The 21,477-nt window shown below is 34.1% G+C and overlaps 3 protein-coding genes across 3 annotated transcripts; 1 reads left to right on the top strand and 2 right to left on the bottom strand.

The window, feature by feature from the left end:
* Nucleotides 1-8,927: 8,927 nt before the first annotated feature.
* Nucleotides 8,928-12,807, bottom strand: TRIADDRAFT_54249 (uncharacterized protein; the record flags this gene model as incomplete). The annotated part of the gene is made up of 10 exons (XM_002110310.1): nt 8,928-9,016; nt 9,163-9,235; nt 9,855-9,959; nt 10,032-10,086; nt 10,181-10,293; nt 10,408-10,477; nt 10,975-11,061; nt 11,767-11,835; nt 12,169-12,276; nt 12,776-12,807. The coding sequence occupies 10 exons, from the start codon at nt 12,805-12,807 to the stop codon at nt 8,928-8,930; spliced, it is 801 nt and encodes a 266-aa protein (XP_002110346.1).
* Nucleotides 12,808-15,483: 2,676 nt separating this feature from the next.
* On the top strand, nt 15,484-16,829 carry TRIADDRAFT_22544 (uncharacterized protein; the record flags this gene model as incomplete). Its single annotated transcript, XM_002110841.1, has 5 exons — nt 15,484-15,572; nt 15,717-15,844; nt 15,958-16,165; nt 16,390-16,518; nt 16,661-16,829. Coding segments are annotated over 5 exons (723 nt in total), but the record flags the coding sequence as incomplete, so codon positions are not given.
* Nucleotides 16,830-17,678: 849 nt separating this feature from the next.
* Nucleotides 17,679-19,511, bottom strand: TRIADDRAFT_21924 (uncharacterized protein; the record flags this gene model as incomplete). The annotated part of the gene is made up of 9 exons (XM_002110309.1): nt 17,679-17,912; nt 18,023-18,097; nt 18,165-18,293; nt 18,365-18,482; nt 18,574-18,701; nt 18,793-18,873; nt 19,000-19,100; nt 19,174-19,225; nt 19,347-19,511. 9 exons carry the CDS (start codon nt 19,509-19,511, stop codon nt 17,679-17,681), a joined length of 1,083 nt encoding a protein of 360 aa, XP_002110345.1.
* Nucleotides 19,512-21,477: the final 1,966 nt, after the last annotated feature.

Below are 21,477 nucleotides of genomic sequence, written 5' to 3'. Positions count from 1 at the left end.
GTAATTAGGACGCCTAGAATGGGCAGGTTTTAAGTTTTAACAGTATTGGGAGAATGATTTGGGTTTCCAATATTGGAAAATCTACAACTTGATTGCAATGATTTAGCCAGATACACGCAGCAGGACACTTGAATTTATACATTATCCATGATACTAGTAGATGAGTCCATAATTATTCTAGTTATTTATCGCTCCTTAAGTTCAAAATGCTGTAAAATGGAGGAAAAATTTTCAATTAGCGTAATATGATACATTAAGTTGATCTTCATCAAGGAGATTGCATCATTTTCATGCCAGACTAAATATGTGATTAATGTCTCGAGTTCAACGCAATAAAATAATAATAATATTAATTTAAGTTAATATGTGATTCATTATTTCAACTGTTACTCGTACAATACTCAATGAAAACTGAGTGTACAGTACAGTACAGTACACAGTACAGTACAGTACTGTATGTGGTACGAACACTCTACAGTACAGTGTACAGTACTGTAGATGATCATGAAGTTAAAAGTCTTGCATACAGTACAGTACGCGATAGCATCATCTTTCGTTCTTACGCGCGTGCTCAGTACTTACTTTTGTTTCTGCGTACTGCACACTTTTGTCAGACAGGAAAACGGCGTCCGTCCGTAACTTTCCACTTTTATCACTCCATTTGTCTAGAAGTTTGGTGAAAATTTTTTCTGTACTGTACACAGTACAGTACAGTACAGTACTGTAGGAGTGTCTGGTTGCAGTACTGTACACTGTACAGTAACTGTTATATTGTACAGTATAATGTGTACTGTACTGTACACTGTGTGAACGTACAGTACTGTACTGTAAAACTGACGTCGAGTAGAATTCAGTACGCTAGAGTACAAAGTATCCGGCAGTTGTAAAAGGCACAAAGTAAAACACTCGCTCTAATACGCGTATAATTCAAATCGGCTAGATCTTTTTATCACGCGATACTGCTTGGTCGCCGTCATTTTATCCTTAATTCAAAGTGATGGTGAGTTATTAATTATCCTTAGCCGACTGAACAGATCTACTGCTATGTCCCAGGTATGTACTCCATATTGCAAAATTGAAAATGTTATGACAAGCTATAAAAAAGATGTTACTGTGCTGCAGTGATACGACTTGACGCTACAGTACAGAACAATCATAGACTTGATTTAATACGTTCAAGGAAAAGTAGACAATCACTGTCAAATGGGTGTCCTGATCCACTTGTAGTTGGATTACTTATCATCATCATGGACTATTGATCAATTCAACCTATCGATATGACTTGGCTCTCTACAACTCCTATCCTCTTGTCGATATCCGTAGCAAAGAATGAAATGAAATAAATAGCAATGCTTGGGTCGAATAAAAGGAATGTTGTATTCCACTTTGAATCAGCGAGTAGAAGCCATCATTGACATCATTGAACGTCGCCACAGAACGCTCACCTATATCGTGCATGCGGGCGTTACGCCACTGCCTACTACAGTGCAGTACTGTGCAACAATAGCTCTTCACCTACAATACAGTACTAGATATCTCGTTGATTGCCACCAACTTCTTGCAGTACTCTACTCTCCCATCAGGCGGCCATATTCCAACTCTGCATTGGCAACTGTTGCAAAGCATAAAAATTCATTTCAATCATGGCCAGCTAAGACCACAATCTAGGGTAGCGAACACCACACGTATTGGCTATCCAAAAATATATGAAATACTCTATACCTTTCAGTTTATGGAGGAGTCTTGACATGACTCGAGTCGCCTGTTGTATTCTTCCATTTAATGCAGTCAGCAAAGGAAGTTGGATAGCGGTTGTACAAGTGTAAATTACAGATTGCTTAGTCACGTACTAGATGTTATTACTACCAACTTCATGCAGTACTCTACTCTTCAATCAGGCGGCCATATTCTAACTCTGCATTGGCAACTGTTGCAAAGCATAAAAATTCATTTCAATCATGGCCAACTAAGACCATAATCAAGGGTAGCGGACACCATACGTATTGGCTATCAAAAGAATATAAAATACACTATACCTTTCAGTTATGGATGAGTCTTGACATGACTTGAGTCGCCTGTTGTATTCTTCCATTTTATGCAGTCAGCAAAGAAAGAAGGAAGCGATCATATTGAATAGAGGTTGTACAACTTCAAATCACGGACTGCTTCAGAAAGGAGATAGATACAGTAGATTCGATATTCTTTGACCGGATACTATACTCTACATTTGCTGTCACTGTGTAGAAGTACTATTTGGGCGTCAGAGCAGAATGCATCGCAAACGAAGTAAAATTATATGTATGACTGGACGACTAATGATTACCACAATACCTTCTACGCCATACTTCAACCAACGCAGAAATATCACCTAAACCATGGACTACTAAAACAAGACCTCTTTTTTGTAGTAGTCTTTGCCTAAACGCTTAAACAGCATATGTACAGTATCTTATACGTCTACTATTTATTCGGTATTACAGTTGGTTTATTGACTTCTGTATTCGTATTTAGAAAACTATTTCGGATGTACAATATACATCCACGATTTCAAGCGAGTATATTGTAGCATTTTTACAACATTGACAAATCCCTACTCTCAACGGAACGGAACTAAATGCCCTGATATCGTCTACTGTAGGCGATGGAGTGATACTATTGTAGTAAAGTTCGAACCGAACACTTTAGCTACCTTTTCGATAAAGCTGAACTTAAACCTGCTTTGTACGATAACAGCAATACAATCAATTCATTGCTTACACCATATTTTACTTCACATCTCCTCAGTATTATAGCTTGTGATTTAGGAATAATTTCGAGTATCTCTCAGGATGGATTGTAGCGTTAAAGACAGAAATTAAATTTAAAGTCTGATCTTAAAATTGCATTATACACTGCACCTGTTATCAATTCTATTGCACGTAATACAATAACGTTGAGTACTTAAACTCAAACCTTCTTTCATTTTTGGGATAACAAAACAGCTAGAAGAGCATATTGAAACAACTAATCCTGAAAATATAGGTAAGATGATGCTTATCCAAGTAGTATTGAACCAGTTACTCATGAAACTGCGATTTAATATTGTATGGACTCTAAATTAATACTGAAAGTGAGCTTTTATATTCTATTTAGTAATTATTTCACTAGCACTATATGTTAAACATACTTTAACCTAATTAAAACAAACTTGAAAGATATTCTACATACCTACAGTTGTTCTCGTAGTAAAGTCGAATACGAAAATATAAAACGTTACCTAGTAAGGTGTGAAATAAAGTACTACTGACTGTACATATAATTGAGCGTACAGGATAAGCTAGAAATATCAGTTAAATATATTCGCAATGATCGTTAGCTGGAGAGGTTAACAAAAGTTACAGCTTGTACTTTTATTAATGGATCGTTATTATTGACGAAACTGTTGATTAATTGAAAATTTTATCTTGATAGCAGAAAGTCATGACGGTGCTGATCAGGTAGATGAAAGTAACAATCAAGAGACTGAACCGAAGGTTTGTGAATCTAATAAAAAAATGAATGAAACTTTTAAAAGTAAAAACCGCTCGATATTGTGAAAAATAAATGAGCAGTTGTTCTATAATAAATATGTTTGAATAACTTACCCAAGTTTTGTCGTATAGAAGTGAGTTATTTAAATATTATTTACCTTTACTAAAATTTTTTTAAATTATGAGTAGAGATTTAGATTTTAACAGTAACACAGTTTCATAACCTTAAGCCATAAAAACAACGTCGAGTACTGCAGTTATACTACTGAAAATATGTATCTAGGAGGATCGATGCATTCATTGTTTAGATAGTTACGAAGTATGTCAAAGTTGATACTTACATTCTACCATAAGATGATCATAGTTGCTATTGTATCGTAATAAAAAATGCCCACCTACGTACCCGTGATCAGTACTATACTGTATGTTGTTGTTATATACACTACTCTACATACGTTGTTTTACATGAATTCGTTAATTATATCGTCATGTAAGCAAATTTCGTTAGCAATAGAAAGCACTGAAAATCGTATTTATATTTTGGTATATACTTAGAGTGAAGATATCGATAAAGTTGAAAGGGAAACGCACGATGGATCAGATAACAATAGCGAAATAGAACAAAATAGTAACATCGCAAATTCCAATGAGGCAGAAGGTAATAAAGAAGATAACGAAGGTGATAATAGCGTCAAGGATAATAGTAGCCAGTCCGAATTAGAGAATAGTATAAATGGTAGTGAGAATACTGACGGGGAAGATTCTGAAGATCAAAGCGACGTAAAGGAGGAATCGGGTGCGGAAGAGGAAAAAAAAGGCCCTGCTTTTGTTCCGAAAGATAAACGATACTACGAGCATGATGATAGGGCGCTAACAAGTGATGAAGACAGCGATAAAGATCAAGATGAATCAAATACGTTAAAGTAAATAGAATAACCTCTCAGTAATGATCCTTTTTTTATCAAGCGATAGATATTTGCGCTGAGTAAGTATTTTTTTATAGACCTACACGCCGTCGGCAACCACGGGGAGAAGAACGGTGGGAGCACGATTTATTCATCCTTGATAAGCAAGGCCCAAAGATAGCTAGCTCGGTAGGGATTTGTACGTTTATTTTCTAAGCATTCTTACCAAAATTGATTCTAATCTTATGGGAAATTAATATAGAAGCCTGGTGAATACGCTAATTATGATTCCAAAGCAAGACAAGGTAGTAGGAGAGACTGGCAGGAATACGAGTAAGTCAGAAAAATGGGTTAATTTGCTTTAAAAAGTAGTTAATTTTTAACATTAAATTAATATGCACTAAAATATTTAACGTTAAAGTGATTTCGAGAGGAGAGATAGACAAGGAAACAGAGGTAGAGGTAGACCGAGAGGTAGAGGTAGAGGCAGTTATAGAAGCGAAGATAGAACAAGAGATACAAACAGGGATTGGAAGCGGGATGAAACGGAACAGTTTAGAGAAACTTCGAGGAACGATTTAAGAGGTGCTCGTTATGGAAGAGGTATCAGCAGAGGAAATCGTGGACAAAGAAATTATACGTCTAGAAATCAATATAACAACGATACTGCTGTAAATGATATTCGAAATTCAGGGAGGGAACAAGTTACTAATAGATACAGTTCAGATGGTTTTGAGCAGGCTGATACTAACAGAGCTGGTAATAATCATAAGTTGTATGGTAGTAGTAATAGTCAAATCGATACTGATAGAAATGCACGTCGTCAGAAAAATGCGAAAGATAAGAATCCACCCAAGCAAACAGCGACCATACAAAATAGCCGTAATGATCTAAAAAATCATACTGATGCTGAACCTGTAACGCAAAGGAACGATAATGAAAGAGGTTCGACTAATTTTAAAACTGCCCGACAAAGGCAAGTATCTGGAAATCAAAAGGCTAGACGCTCACAAAGGTCCTACGATAATGAAGATAGACAAGATATAAAATCATTCGGTGATACAGCTAAAAGACCCTCACGATATTACGATCAAAGTACGAAGCTGTCATCACAAAGAAACGAGAAATATCAAGATAAAATACGTACAGATAATCGTCCTGGAAAGAAGGAACCAACAGCAATCAGTGACTGTGATGACATCCCTGGTACGTCTAAGAATTCATTTAATATTTACCTACAGATTGGTAGCGTACTAAATGAAGAGTCTATACATACTAATTCATCAATCTAATTATTACATATTTTACAGTATTGTCAAAGGATGATGAAAGTCAAAAAGTAATTGAAAGCAACAGGTATGTGAACTAAAGAATTATTATTTGGTATTGAAATACAATACCTTTGTATTTACAGTATTTTCTAATTGGGTCCTAATCTTCTTTACCTACTGAAATAGGCAAGAACCTAATAAAGGACAAATTAATGTAATTTCGGAATCTAAAGAAATCACTGCAACAGCGGTAGAAGATGATTCCGGTAGCGGCTTGTTAAAATTAACTGTCCAAATTGATGGCAGGGAACCCATTTCGACATATATAGCCGCTCCTAATCCCACGCAATCTACCGCTGCTAGTAAACCCAAGAGATATTCATCACAACGTCGTGCAGTTTCTCAAAATGTTAAAACAGATAATGCAAATACGTCTGAACCACAGTCGCAGCAAGAACAAATACAAAATATGACTGTATCTTCTGTTCCTCCTGCTGTGCCCCATCCGGTAGTTGGCAATTATTATGATCAAGGTGTGAACACTATATTAAAAATGCCCTATCATTATTCATAGATTATCATAGTAGAAATGAATCAAAGTTATATGAAACTTTTCTTTCACTTTCCGTAGCGTACATAGAACAGCAACAGCAGGCAATGTTTCAAGGGGCAGTCAATACGCAAGGATCACAATCTCAGGAACAGCAACCTCCTGAAATAGTTAACAATCAAATTGTCATGGTTCCTCAACAAGATATTGCAGTAAATAGCACAGGTATTTTTTTGATCTTGATTTAATTTTATAGGTAATTCTTTGCGTCAATCCTGTAGAACAAGATTGAATTCAGAGTGCTTCTATTTACCTGCAGGTGAGGAAAACGAAATGCTTGGAGTAATGTCGGGTTCTGGTCCTCCAGATAACGTGATGCAGCCAATGGTAACCGGTTTCTTTTCTCCGCGTCATCCATATAATCAATTACCACTACAAACTGGGTATTTACAGTCTGGAGGAAATGTACCCGGACCTGTATCTCACCAGTTCCATGGTATCGGCTATGGACCTCCGTAAGTATTTTACTGCTTTTGCATCCACAGATTTTTAGATCATGAGTTCAAATTTCTATTTCAGTTTATCAAGTGTCAAAAGCAAATTATTTTATGTGAATATTTGTATTATTGTTCTTATAGATATGGAGTAATGCCAAATCAAGTTCCTTTACAATATCCGGTATTATTAGAGCTCCTATTATTTACTTTCATCTTGCAGATATGTGTGTATATTTTACCTATAACGCTTTTATTAAGTCATAAACGTACAATTACGTTGTTTAGATGTATCAAGGTGGGGTTATTCCATCAGTTTATCAGCAACAACAACAATTTAACGCCAAGAGACCTTCGGCAGCAATTCCTATAGTCCGACCCCCAGGGTCCCATGTAATATATTCGAAATCTTACAGACTATTCTTGATATGTACTGTATTTGAGTAAACTGATTATCATACTCTTTTATAATTACTTATTGTAATTCTTTCTAAACATATTTTCTAGGATGAAAGAATTCCTCCAAGCGAAATTTAATAGCGCCTTGTAATTAATAGTGATTCTTAAATATATTTTGTTTATTTTCGACGATACGTTAACAGTACAGTTACCTAATACTGAGGATGGAACGTTTTGTTTCTATATCAATATCCATTACAATCAAATAAGTAATCGTATGGCCAAAAATTGTAGATTAATTATAGTATAAATTTGCTGTGGCTTATTAAATGATCACGAAGAATGGTATTCTGCGGTAAAAGTAAGGAATCATATTTTGACCCGTTAATTACCAGCACGTTACTTTTCAAAATAGTGTAACAATTCTATATTAAATCTACAAGAATCATTCAGAAAATATGATAAATATTATCAGCTATAGTGCTTATCTATGTAAGATAGTGAGCTAGTAAGAACTAGTTGATCATAAATTTAATTTTTTGTGCAGTTTTATAAGGTATAAGTAGATTTTGTTTTGTTGGCGTAGCTATAGCATGCACGCAGATCATTGTAGCTAAGTTATTGCCAACTTCTGTTTTGGAATTGTTATTATCATTACACTACAGAATACTATGATATTGTGTCAATATAATCCACAAAGTTAACTGCATCATAAACTCGACAATTTTCACTTTCTATTCAGCGATAGCATGGCATTGTAATTCATAGTAAGTTATACAACTGACTAAACTGGATGAATTTGTATCAAAGGTGCAGTCCACCTCGCCGGTTTTGAAAATATTCTTACCAGTTCGATTACTGTGATTTCTGCCTTGCACATTGCGCTTATCTCTTTTCTCATTCCTTACACTAATGGCTAGCTAAAGTGCCTTAATTGTGTATATATATGGTTATATAAATATCAGTTGTAATTGATTCTAGGTTATTTACTTGCCTTCGTATGTGTATACACCTTGAGCAAAGTGCTATTATGGTTATATTGCCTTCAACTTGATGTAACGCTAACAGTAATGTAAAACATGTTCAATTGTGTCTTATGATTGATCTACAGTGCATTGGTATAGGTTTAAAACTTCTATTACCGAGAATCAATGGTGCAGACTTCATTCATAATGTCCTAGTTAGTTATGTGCTTTCACACTTTTACCGAACAATCCGCAATAAAACTTGGGATTGAGAATGATCACTTCTGAAATTGCTAAGTCTCATTTAAGGGTGTGTATGCATGCTCGCTTGTGTTGTACAGTACTGTGCGATTTCGGTTACAAATAAAGCCAGTTACATCACTAACAGTCACGTGTAGCTTTTAAATTATAACATAGTGCAGTTCCTAGAGTAGCAGCAGCAATATATTGAACTACTGCGTATCATCAGGATCAAGTCAGACCGTGTATTACCTAAGTTCATAATTTCACTTTATAATCGTCTGACATCAACTTGTTCAAGGTATAATTATTTGTAAGTAAAAATTGAAAGAGTAACTAGTTTATTGGCAAATTAATAATAAAATCCTTACAAGTTGTAACTACCAGTCTAATATTTTTACCGAAATTGCTAAAATAGAATTTTATTACATTAATTCAATTATCCATCAATAAGGTCGTGGATTGTATACAGTCATAGTGACAATTTGATATTCACAACTTAGCTACAGAAACTATATGTTGCTAAATCTTAATGTCGTATCAAATACAGATACTTTTGACGAAGCATTGTAATTGATCTCATTAAAAATAGTATTACCGACTCTTTTTGCTTATTTCATCTGAGAAAGATTCCATTCGCTTTCTCTTAACTTGTGATAGATAGGATTCAACATTACAGCAATCTAAAAATTATGTAGAAGATGAGCATTACGTATATCATTGTAATTTAGTTAATTGCAATGTTGAATTAATCATTACGACGCTCGTAAAACCAAGATATTAATCTCGAATAATTATAAAATTGACGCCGATTAAACATTTCACTAACCTCGAAAATGATCACCTTTCAATGCCGATGCCAACGGATCAATTATAGCTTCAATCTCTACTTTAATCGTCTTCTAGAGTTTAAAAGGTGTATTGAAAGAGATTTATTAAATAGTAAAATAGTAAAACTGCGCAAAGTACATTTATATACCGATATTATTAGCTTACATGCGTGCTGTCAGTACAACTATCTTTAAATAAATTCCAAATCTCTAAAGGCTCATCAATATTTGAAATTAATATCCATAATGATTCATTAATGAAGGATGTCTTCATTGGAACATCAATCAATTCAATTTCTTGCATATAATTTAATTCGAAATTATTTTTGTTGATGTGGTATAGAAGAACCATCTTGATACTAAATGTTAATAATAAGATAAAAACGTACCGGAAGCAGGCAGATATTATGTCAATTTTTATCTGCTTTAAAATATTAAAATCCGGTATATGATAAAATGCTACTAGTACTCACTGTTCACAACATATAGCTACAACGTTATATTTCGGACAGTAAGAGATATTTGAAATGATGGTTTCAGTGCATTCCTTCTTAAAAGTCAAATCAAGTTGAAATCAATATTGGCTACTATTAGGTCCTAAAATGTTAAGCTGTTATGATTTATTCAAGAATCCAAGTGCAAATAACTATTTTATAATTTATATAACAGTTATTCAACATTATGGTATTACCAGCTGATCTTGAGAACTACTACAACGTTGTTGTAATGAGTCTTTAATGTCTTCAGACAGTAACTGTTGACCAGATAGATAGTTCCACAGTTTTATTGTTCCATCCTAGAAAAGTATTGAGACATCGTTCTTTTATGAACATGAATCAATTACAGGAGCAGATATCAACTAACTTACGCCCGATCCTGATACCATCAATTCATCATCGAGTATCGCTATAGTACTTACGAATCTAAAATATTAATGATAGAACAGTTATCCTAATATCATTTCATAAACCTATAGGTTACAAATTCAAAGGTAATTCAGCCTTATTGTAAACTTACTCAGTATGTCCAAGACAAAAGGCAGAAATATCATAAGTATGGGGATAGTTACTTATTCGAATCTTTTCATCGCGATCGCCAGTTATTAGGTATTTATTATTAGGAGATAATGCCTATTAAATAAAAGGGCAAATTTTACTCGATAGTACCTCGTGCCGTATTATGCAATTAGAGAAACTGTTTTGAATTTTCGAAATCAACTGATTCTATTTATTAATGTAACCTACCATACACAATATTATGGAAATATGGCCAAGGCATATATCCCCTTCTTCATTATAATTATCAATTGATAATCTGTAGGGAATATTATTTCAAAGAAGAATTAATATAAGCGTATTACTATGGTACTATTGAGGAACCTTTGCCATGTATTCAAATATAAATAATAGAAACTACGATTACACTCTTACGATTTACAGTTCAAAATTCATTCATAATATTTTTGTACCAAGCAATTAATTTTCCATGCTACATCCAACAGTACTGAATAAACTACCAGACTCTATCTCAACAATGTAAAAAACACGTGTACATGTCTATATGATATAACGTTAACCTTGAAGATATGTGCTATGCTATTACTAAGTGTTCCTAATTACTGTACAAATAGTACAGTTTGTTGTGTGATTGTGAACGTTTTGCAATACTGATTGTAGCTATAACAATTTCGATAAGTTAGAAAACATTGATCTACCATTGGAATACTATTCTTAAAAACGTTTCAGATCATTGCTGCCACGTTGAAACCTGAACAAATACCAAGATTGACTTTGCTATTGCTATTACTATACCTAGTCACGAAGCCAGCTTTATCAGCAATTAAAATTTGTTTAGAATCTTGCGTAAATAGAATGGAGGTTGGTCTCTTACTGATTTGCCTAAGAAATGATATAACGGATGTATGTATTATTGAAATAGAAGTAACTAGTCGTATTAATGAATAGCAGCTAGTACAGTAGGTATAAAGAAATGAAAGTAAATGACATAACGCTCGGGCTAAGGCAACTTGCCTCAGTCCTAACTAAAATCTACATTATTGCATAACGTAACTAAGGTAATATCTTACCCTGCAACATTTACTTAAGTCCTAGACATTATATTCGTACTCACTGAATAAACACGAGCTCTGCAAGCATGGTGTTGCCACCTGTTGGCGTTATGGTACTGTACTTGTGAAATTAAACTAATCAGTAACGCGTAGGACAGTCCAAGTCTAGTGTAAGAACTAAAATTACCTGGTATAACTGGATATAACGCGAACGAGCACAGTATTATCATAGATTAGTAAATTATCTGTGATTTAGTAATCCATGTTATATACCGTAGTTGCTCAAGCAACATTCCATACAATGTAGCTGCAGCTTACTACAGGTACAAGAGCTAGGAGTGAACTCCTCGAAGGATTATAATGAATGAGTAAGCTTAATTACGGCATCATCAAATCAATCTTGTTCTCTCTCTTATCAGATGTTAGCATGCATAAGTACTTTCAAGATTAATGTATTCATTTTTGACTATCAAATGACTAGACCGTGAAGTAAGAGCGTATTAAATTTGTCCATTTCTGCAATGCGGGTATATACCTTTTACTGACAATGCTCCAGTTGTTACGATCGCATTTCCAAAGATTGACTGATTTTACTTCGTTACAGCTAGCAAAATAGCATCCATCCCATGATAAAGCACAGCATATTGCCTTATTGTGGTTATTCTTTGCATCACCATCAGTGTTTATCTCAGAAAGCAGAGCCCTAGAACTTCAAAACAGCTCTAATCAATATAACAACTTCAAAAGGATGCTGTCAACTCCAGCCGACAGCACTATAGCTATTGGTCGAGTCGACTTTCTACTCGTCCATTCATGTATATCCATGGCGGACAGCAATCACCATGACAAGATATTAAGCATCATCTCTTGCAATATGGCAAAAAATAAAATAGAAAGCTATACTAGAGCAATGTATCTTTGCAGATGGAGAACATACTTGCCATTAAAAAACTGAATTTTACTTCCATTAAGAATAGCAACTTGCGAGCTATTGGCGCACATAATACTATCTCCAAGCATGGCTAACAGAGTTGAAAATTCTTGTCTAAAAGAAAGCAAAAATTCACAAGAATGGATAATTCATGATATCGATGGAAAGGCGACTATTAAACTATCTATCAATGCTTTCATTCACTTCATTGCTCTCGACATTGAGCAATCAATTGATGAAAACGATTCATACAGTAGTCAAGATGGCGTGGCATAGACAGGATAGTATGCCAACCTACAGTACGTACTACAGTACATGTCTAGTGTACATTGTACAGTACACTGTACAGTACGGTACTGTAGATTTCGCCAAGAGGATACAGTAGAAATCCTGGTAGCAGTCGCAAGTACTGTACACTGTACACTGTAGAAGCCAATACTTTCATACTGTAGCACCGCTTCCTATAGCCATTCATAGAACGTTGCGTCAACCAACCAACCACTCAGGTGACGTATCACCGTTGAATTTTGTCCTCCACTAAGGAGAGAATCCTCTTTCAACGATCATCGAAATCTTACCTTATCGTCGAAATCGTCCATCATAGCTATCTTACCTTACCTGGATAAATCGCAGTTTAATTGCCATGCCTACTGGCTGCTGTAAAGGATCAATGTCCTAACTTTGCTGCAGAAATCCTGGTAGCAGTCGCAAGTACTGTACACTGTACACTGTAGAAGCCAATACTTTCATAGCACCGCTTCCTATAGTCATTCATAGAACGTTGCGTCAACCAACCAACGACTCAGGTAACGTTGTCATCCACTAAGGAGAGAATCCTCTTTCAACGATCGTCGAAATCGTCCATCATAGCTATCTTACCTTACCTGGATAAATCGCAGTTTTAATTGCCATGCCTACTGGCTGCTGTAAAAGATCAATGTCCTAACTTTGCTGGTTGAAAAGTGCCAAGAGTTGAGGGTTAAGAAAGACAGAGCGATTGCTCGAGTCCAGGTAAGTCTCGCTAGCTGTAGTAAGTAGTATAGCACCCTGCGGTAGGCCAACAGCCTTGGAAAGAATCGATCTTTGACAGACTCTACTGTTGGCAGTTCCTATGTAATACAGGTTATGGATAGCTGCCATCAATGCTATTTTATCAGTTTAAAGAGAATACTTTCATCTTAATGCAAAAAGATTCTGCCCATAAGGAAGAATCGATCTCTTTTTTAGATAAGTCATAGTTTACTGTAAGTTGGTTGAAAATTGAAAAGAGGAGTGACTCATACAAAGTTTCCACTTTAAAGTGATCCCCTTTCATTCGAGATGTCTGAATAGTAAAAACTTGAATAAAACGTCTAAGAAATAATACAACTCATGATGGGCCGTCCCAAGACTGAAGAACTGTTATTATAAATTTAGAATTGAAAGGTAAAATTGAATCACGGATAGAAAAACTCCCCAAGTCAAGAGCTATCCGTTCATCATCTATTTTGCATCACTTTCGTCAAAATTGATGTAAAAATGACACTATCGAATGGAAAGGGATCACATGGTACGTACCTGTTAAATCAACTACCGTATCATGACAACGTCCTTGAGCTGCAAGCTGGACTGTTAAAAAAGGAATAAAGTAGTATGCTGTACATCTCTTGAGATCACCCCTACTACTGTACTAGGTTAGAGGCCACGGCGAAGATACTGAAAATTCTGAAAACGTTAGCCGATCAATTGAACATTGAAATGAAACAAAGCTAGAGCCAAATGCTGTGCTATCGGACTGCAGCCCATCGCTCGTTTGAGAACGACGCGTAGATTGAGAGATACAGCTAAATTGTTGATAGTCTCCCTCCAGTTATCTGACAGTTTACAAGTATTGACACACTACGATCTAACATTGATCATATTAATTATTATACCTTATTAAGATCATGACAGACAATTGTTTTCAATTTAATTCAATGACCACTGGCGTATAGAAGCCGCAACAAGTAGCCCAAAAATAATTATCACAAAATACTATCAATACAATATATACAGTACACTAGTTGCTACTGATGAATGATAAATTATATTAAAGTTCGTAATAAGGTTTGCAATGCACTATGTAAGCAAGGCTACAGCCTAGCTACAGTAGCATTCAATCAATTATTCATTCTGCTGTACTGTATAATAATCCACATTAGCATAGCCTTTCGTTAAAATGAAGCACGGCCAAACTCATTCCCAAATTGAAGATGCTTCCTCAAGTACAGATCAAGACTTGGCCCAAAAATCATCGACAACAATCTCTTTATTAGCTGCATTATTTTATGGGGTAATCTCTGGATCGATTGCTTTCGTTAATAAGGTAAGCCTATTATGTCTTACTTATTACCGCAGGACAAATTGAATATGGATGATATTGTGGCCAACTCCACGATATGGCATAGAAATGATTGAACTACTGCACTCTTTACAGAGCTAACCTAATGAATTAATTAACAATCAATATAATTCCTTTCCTGTTAGTAAGATACAATTATTGATACACCGTGTTAAATTATCACACATCATACTGTGTTAATCCAATTACATAAACTAATCAGAATAGCACATTACAGTGGAAAGCCTTTTTCATAACCTCTTCAGCAGAAGTACGATTGAATTGAATTTATTCTATTTTGCATCATTCCTATTATTATCATTTATCAGGGTTGATAGTATGCACTAATTTTAATGAAGTTTTATTCTTAATCATAATCGTTTGCAACACTTGTCATAAATTTAAAGCAGCCATTTGCTAAATAGATCTCATGATAATACAGTTTAGGCAATGAAAGCTTATAGCAATTCTGTTGTTTCAACTTTGTAGGCAGTAATGACGACGTTTGGCTTTCCTTATCCAGTAGTCTTGGTTTTAGTCCAAATGATTTTAACACTAATCATCTTAAGACTATTACATTATTTTCAACTTATCAAGTTAATCCCTTTTACAATGGAAAAGTAAGCAGTAAATATCTTTACTCTGTTAAAAATAGTTAATTCGTAAAGATAGAATTAGTGTAAGTCACGTTGAATATGATAGTCAGAATTGAATACAATAGTCTTTTAGAGGTTATCATATCTTACAGTAACAAGAGCTCAGTTAGTTTCATATCGAATGGACAGTTTCGATAAGATACTCTATGAATAACAAAATTCAATCTGTAATTTAATGTAATGTCAACAGAATTGGTATCCTATAGAAAATTTTTTAAATCCAGTGAAAAAGATTGACTCATTCATTCTTAACTATATTTATTTCCTACTTCTATTTATATTACTCAATTTTCAATTGAATAAAATAGTGGACGCAAGTTGATGTTGCCTGCATTATGCTATGCTATAAACACAACTTTTGCAATTAGCGCCTTGACCGATTTAAATATTCCAATGTAAGTAATACAACCTTTTTAATGCTTTCGGTATCTTTTATCAAGCCATCTGGCTATAAATTTAAAGTAATGCAATACATACTTTAATTAATTTCCAGAAGAAATTATGCCAAAAAATATCTAACAAAGAAATTCACTTCACAGGTATACTGTCATGAAACGCCTGGGATTACTGATGAATTTGATTTTATCTGTTATTCTACTTTCTAAAATTCCTTCTGTTATGGTATGCTTTTCAATCGCTCTCATCATTACTGGTTGTGTTGTAGCCGGTAAGGAATCAATTGTAATTTCTATTCCTGATAGCTTACCTATTTCAACGTTATGGTATTCCTCGCATTGATCAACTGTTATCATTGGCCACTTTATTATTTTCTAAATATAGGCATGCACGATCTTTCTTCTCACATTTTTGGCTATGTGAATGCTTTAATCAGTGTAGTTTCCCAATCAATCTATCTAACATTAGTTGAAAGAGCTGGAGCTCGTACTGAGTTTTCAACTTCATCTATACTCTATCTCAATACTGTAAATTGTTTACCTTTCCAAATATTAATTGCAATTATAACAGGAGAGATTTATCAAGCCACTACGTATACACGCTTAAGGGATTGGCGATTTCAAGTAAGTTTAATAATGTCATTTCATGTATTAAGAGAATATGCGTAATTATTAATCTTACGTTCTTTCACAGTATTTACTACTGTAGTAATTGTAAAGATAATCTTATATACGTCAAGACTAGCTTTGGCGCAACATTTTACAATTAATACTACATAGCAAGTGAATTACTACACGGAGCTATAATACATACAAGTAATGTTCTTCTATTCAACGTATTGCTATTAATCATACAGGCGGTGTTTTTCTTCGCCGCTGGCTTGGGTTGCCTTTTAAATTATTCTCTATTCTTATGTACTACCGTCAATTCGGCATTAACCACAAGGTCAGTTTGACTCATTCTTTCAAGTTGTAATACGAATAAATGTGTGATTTTAGCTCATATTGACACGACGAAGTATCGTCACTTATTTAGATACTGACTGAAAAACTGATTTTTATTTTGAATTTTTTTATATAAATACCAGCATTGTTGGAGTAATAAAGGGACTAGTAACAACTATTATAGGTTTTTTTACTTTTGGTGGAGTACCTGCAACAACCTTTACTGTTGCTGGAGTTTCAATAAATATGATTGGCGCAATACTATATACATACGCAAAATATAAGGACAAGCTCACAAGTAATAAAGTGTGAAAGCAAAAACGTGATTATAAAATACGAAATACTAAAATTTTTATAAATGCCATGTTACACGTACTTAGTTTTATCTGTACGCTTGCATGACCTTTTAAATGCTTACTCATGTATAGCAACTACTGTCCTGTTTGCTGACATGTATTGATATTAGTTTTAATTACAACTATGCAGTACTTAATGAAAAGCGTACTGCTTATCTGATTAGGGTATTTAACTCCTGTAATTGTGCTTCATTCAAGCAAAAAGTCATATTATCGATTCGCTTATTTATTTTTTATTTCTATGTTTTATGTCTAATACAAGTGTTACCCAATTTTATTATTAGTAAAAATTATTTACGGTACTATAAAATGGCGGGAATTTGACGTATGCTGGTAATTTCAATAATGTTCAACTGGATTGCATTGTTATGCTTTATGCAACAGGTATTACATCAAGCAGTTATGTTGTTCGTGATATGAGAAAACAAATAAAATTTGTTATATGATTATAACAATCTTAGTCATACGCTTTTCAGCATCTGTGTTAACCTAACTTATGAGTGGTAAAATTAATACCACGCGCATCATCTATATCTATAGTACAAACAGAGCGTCACTATATGTACAGTATTTATTCATAAGAACCCTAAGATATTGTAAACAAATGTGTATTACAAATACCATTTTGTATTTGCAATTACAATTATATTACAAATAACCTCGGTTAAAGATTAGTAAAACACTTCTCCCATTCCATTGATAATATAAACCATCGTTTGCTCCTAACAAGTTTCATTAAAAATAACATCTTCCTTGAAATGTAACATTACAATACCCTCTCTCATGTCAAATAGCCGTTTGTCCTTCATTCAGCTTCGTCAGTTTCAGAGAAATTAGAGTTATCATTATCTGGATCTTGTTCTAGAACCGCATCTAAAACTCCAATTCCATTATCATTGGCACCGTTGTCATTACGTTCATTTAAATATTGGCGGTTAATTTCTTCTTTAATGGCATTATTTTGTCCTTTAGGATCCAGATGAGATGCTTCAGAGTAATTCATGAACGCTAAATGAGGCTGATTCAATTTATCATAAATCTACCAAGAGTGTAAAAATGGAGAAAAAATTTTAATAAAAAATTTGATGGATATAATTTTACAACATTTATATCGAACATTATTCAAAACTGATGATATTCATTAGCTACCTTTCCAATCATATAATAAACAAGGGACTCTCTAGAAGCTGTTTTCTTTAACTTTTCTAATCCGGATAAGGCTTTCTACAATAATTTAACAACTGGCTCAATCGTAGTTAATACACCACCTTAAATCTAATCAAATACGCACCTCGTATTCACCAATAGCGTATAGCATTGCAGCATGATGATATTGACATAAAATATTGTTAGGATCAAGTTTTATAGCACTTTCCATAGTTGTTAAGGCTTCATCGCTTCGGTTTTGAGCATGTTGTGCCTATAGTTGTTTCAATACTTTGTTATCTGTATAACGAAGTGCTATTCAGACGCAAATCACTAATTACTTACCAAGCCAATATGACATAATAATATAGAGCTACTAGGATTTATCGCGAATGCCTGCTTAAAACGAACTTCAGCCCAATCAAATTTCTCTTGTTTATAGTATATCATTCCCATACCATACCTATTTCGATAACAATACAATCGGTAAGTGGCAAATCAAAAGCCTGCATATTGTATTGCAATGTTCATTTAAGCTAAGCTATTTCATATACCAAGCATGATAGTGTCTACTATCGGCATATACAGCATCTTTAAATAACTTTTGTGATTTGTCAAGCTCTCCTATAAGGCTATACTCATGTCCTAACAATGTATAGGCATACGCGAAACTAGGATCCACCTGTATCGATAAATAATTTGATTGGATTAGTTGAAATATAAACTATTTTTAAATGTGCTTTTTTAATTTAGTTTCATATCGCCATCATTACCTGCAGTGCACGTTGAAAAAATTTAATTGCATCATCATGTTCCTTTTGCAAGCTGAAACAATTTCCAGCGACACACCATGTCTAAATTTAATAAATATTTAATAATTAATAATTATTTGGTTTTGATACGAGATAAAACATATCGCCACGATTTATATAATTTTCTTACAGAGTATAGCATTGATTCTGAAATCAGTAAACATTTACCTGTGGACATTGACGGGATATGTCAATCATCTCATGCGTAAGATAAGCTAGATCAGATTCTTTATGCAGATGCCAAAGAGTCGTAGAATAAATATCCATATCTATTAAGAATATAGATAAAAAGGTTAAATATCGTTCAGATAATTTTAGCATCAAGTAGTAATGAAAGGTTACCTTCAACTTTGTAAGGGTCTAACTTTCGCACATTAGCAAATACTGCCGCCGCCTACATAGTGATGTAAATATATAAGAGTACGATTGAATATTATCATACGACACTATATACACCCTCGAATAGCTACTGTACTACTCCTGCTAAAAGCTTCTTCACATTCTAGTATTCTAACCTTTCTGAACTGACAGCTTTCATAAAAGGCCTTGCCAACTTGACACAAAATCCAAGATGTATTGTAGTGGTGATATGACAGGGAATTAAAGAACTTAATACTTTGTTTACATTTGAAAGAACACAGCGCCATATAAGCTTTAGCAATATCGTAGAGCAACGTCATGAGTTCATCTATAATTATGGTATAATACAAAATGATATATTAACATGAAAGCTTCAATGTGGCATCTCATGCATGAAATCTGATATTTTAAGGTGTATTAAAAAAGTACCTGTTGATCCAGCATTACAAACTAAAGCACGATTACTGCGTAGTTGACGTTTATCATGTCGTGTGGTTTCTTGGCCAGGAGTTAATAAAGGAGTTCGAGTGTCTTCTATATTTTTTCCACGAGCCATCTAACGGAAGCAATACACAGATATATTATAATCAGAAATTATCCATTAAAGAAATAATAATAATGAAAGAAACTAATACAACAATTATTTAGATAGCTATTAAATTATTGCCTAAATGCAATCATAACCATAATAGCATTCTTTAAGACAAGAAAAAGGACCGACCTTATTATACTTCTTCGTAACAGAGGTAGAATTAAGCTTGCACTTTGTTCTCATAATACCCTATAAATATGAGATGTGTAATATCAGCCCTGTCTTATTGTTTGTAAGGGTATCGTATTGTGGCTAAACACTTACCACTGTTATAATAGCAGTAAAATTGCGTAATAAAACTATTCATCGTACTGTAAGTATGTAATATATATATATTTTTTATAGTCAACAAAATATTTCATACCTTAGTTTTTAGCCCAACTTTAGAAGATGCGTTATATAATCTCGTACTCCGCCTAAGCACTGGTCGAGCAGCAGTTGAATTATCCAATCTATCTTTCTTATTACTGGTTGGTGACGGTGTTTCAATAAAACTGCTAGTGACAATATTCATAGGTCCCAAACGTTGGCTTTCAGAACATGCTATGATATTGGAAGACTCCGACGTTACCTTTTGACGGTGATTTCCATTATCATAGGTTCCCTATAGTAGCAGTCGAACAATTGAATTATAGTTTGAATTTATTGGAATAAATTTCTAGAAAGCGTAATAAATAAATTGTCTATTAAAAGTAATACCTTTCTAGGAGCTCTAGGTTCAGATTGCATTCTGGCCTGAGTTCGAATCTGAGTGCCATCAGAACCGCGAACCGATGATGGAGTGGTAAACATCTTTTTACTTTCATTAGTAGAAGCATCTATTGGGTGTACTCCAATACTATAGTTTTATAGGAAATTACTCGTGTTTTATTTACATGCACACATTCTTATTAAAAAATGACGAGTCTATAACTGTAATGATTACTTGTTGAAAATGCAGATTAAGAAAACTATATAATGGCAATTTACATACGAACCTGGAGGTAACCGAATTAATAGACGACGTACCCAGCAGATTTCGTCCCACTTTCTGTTGTGTGGGGCCCACAAATATTGATTCGTTATGATTTGATAATACACTAATATTACCCGGAGTATTAATGCCCGACTTTGGGGTACTAACGTCATCAAAATTAATACCAGCTGGAGTTGATTCTATGTAAGAATGATCAAATATATTTAGAAAATCATTTACATGAGATATCTTTGATTATCTATACCTTTACTGCACATTTCGACACCTGCGATCGGTGTCTGGTGATTAGTAGGTAAATTTTCTTTGCAAGCTCTCTGAAAGAAGTCCGCCGGATCTGCATTTACACCTATAAAATAAATGAACCAGCTAAGTTGAACATAAAGAATTTACGTTTTCCTACGGGCTTTACTTGATACAACTGATTCAGTATCGAAATCTAATTCTAGAGAAAAATTATGCAGGCTTTGTATCAAGCTAAGAGTTTGAACAGAAAGTGAAATGTCGACCCTAAATCCTTCAAAAAGTATCCTTAGGTACTGATTCTTTCAATATATAATAAAATACCGCCCGATTATATGACGACTAGTGGTAAAAATATAGAAAGATTAACAAACTATACCTAATTTGCAAAGAGATTCAAATGATGACCATATGAAAGGATTGCACGAGAGACTGGCACGATAGAATTCTATAGCTTTGGTACTTCTATTAGTTTTCC

This window comes from Trichoplax adhaerens, genomic scaffold, assembly GCF_000150275.1.
Source record: "Trichoplax adhaerens TRIADscaffold_3 genomic scaffold, whole genome shotgun sequence".
Lineage (NCBI taxonomy): Eukaryota > Metazoa > Placozoa > Uniplacotomia > Trichoplacea > Trichoplacidae > Trichoplax > Trichoplax adhaerens.
This window is presented reverse-complemented; position numbering and strand designations above follow the sequence as displayed.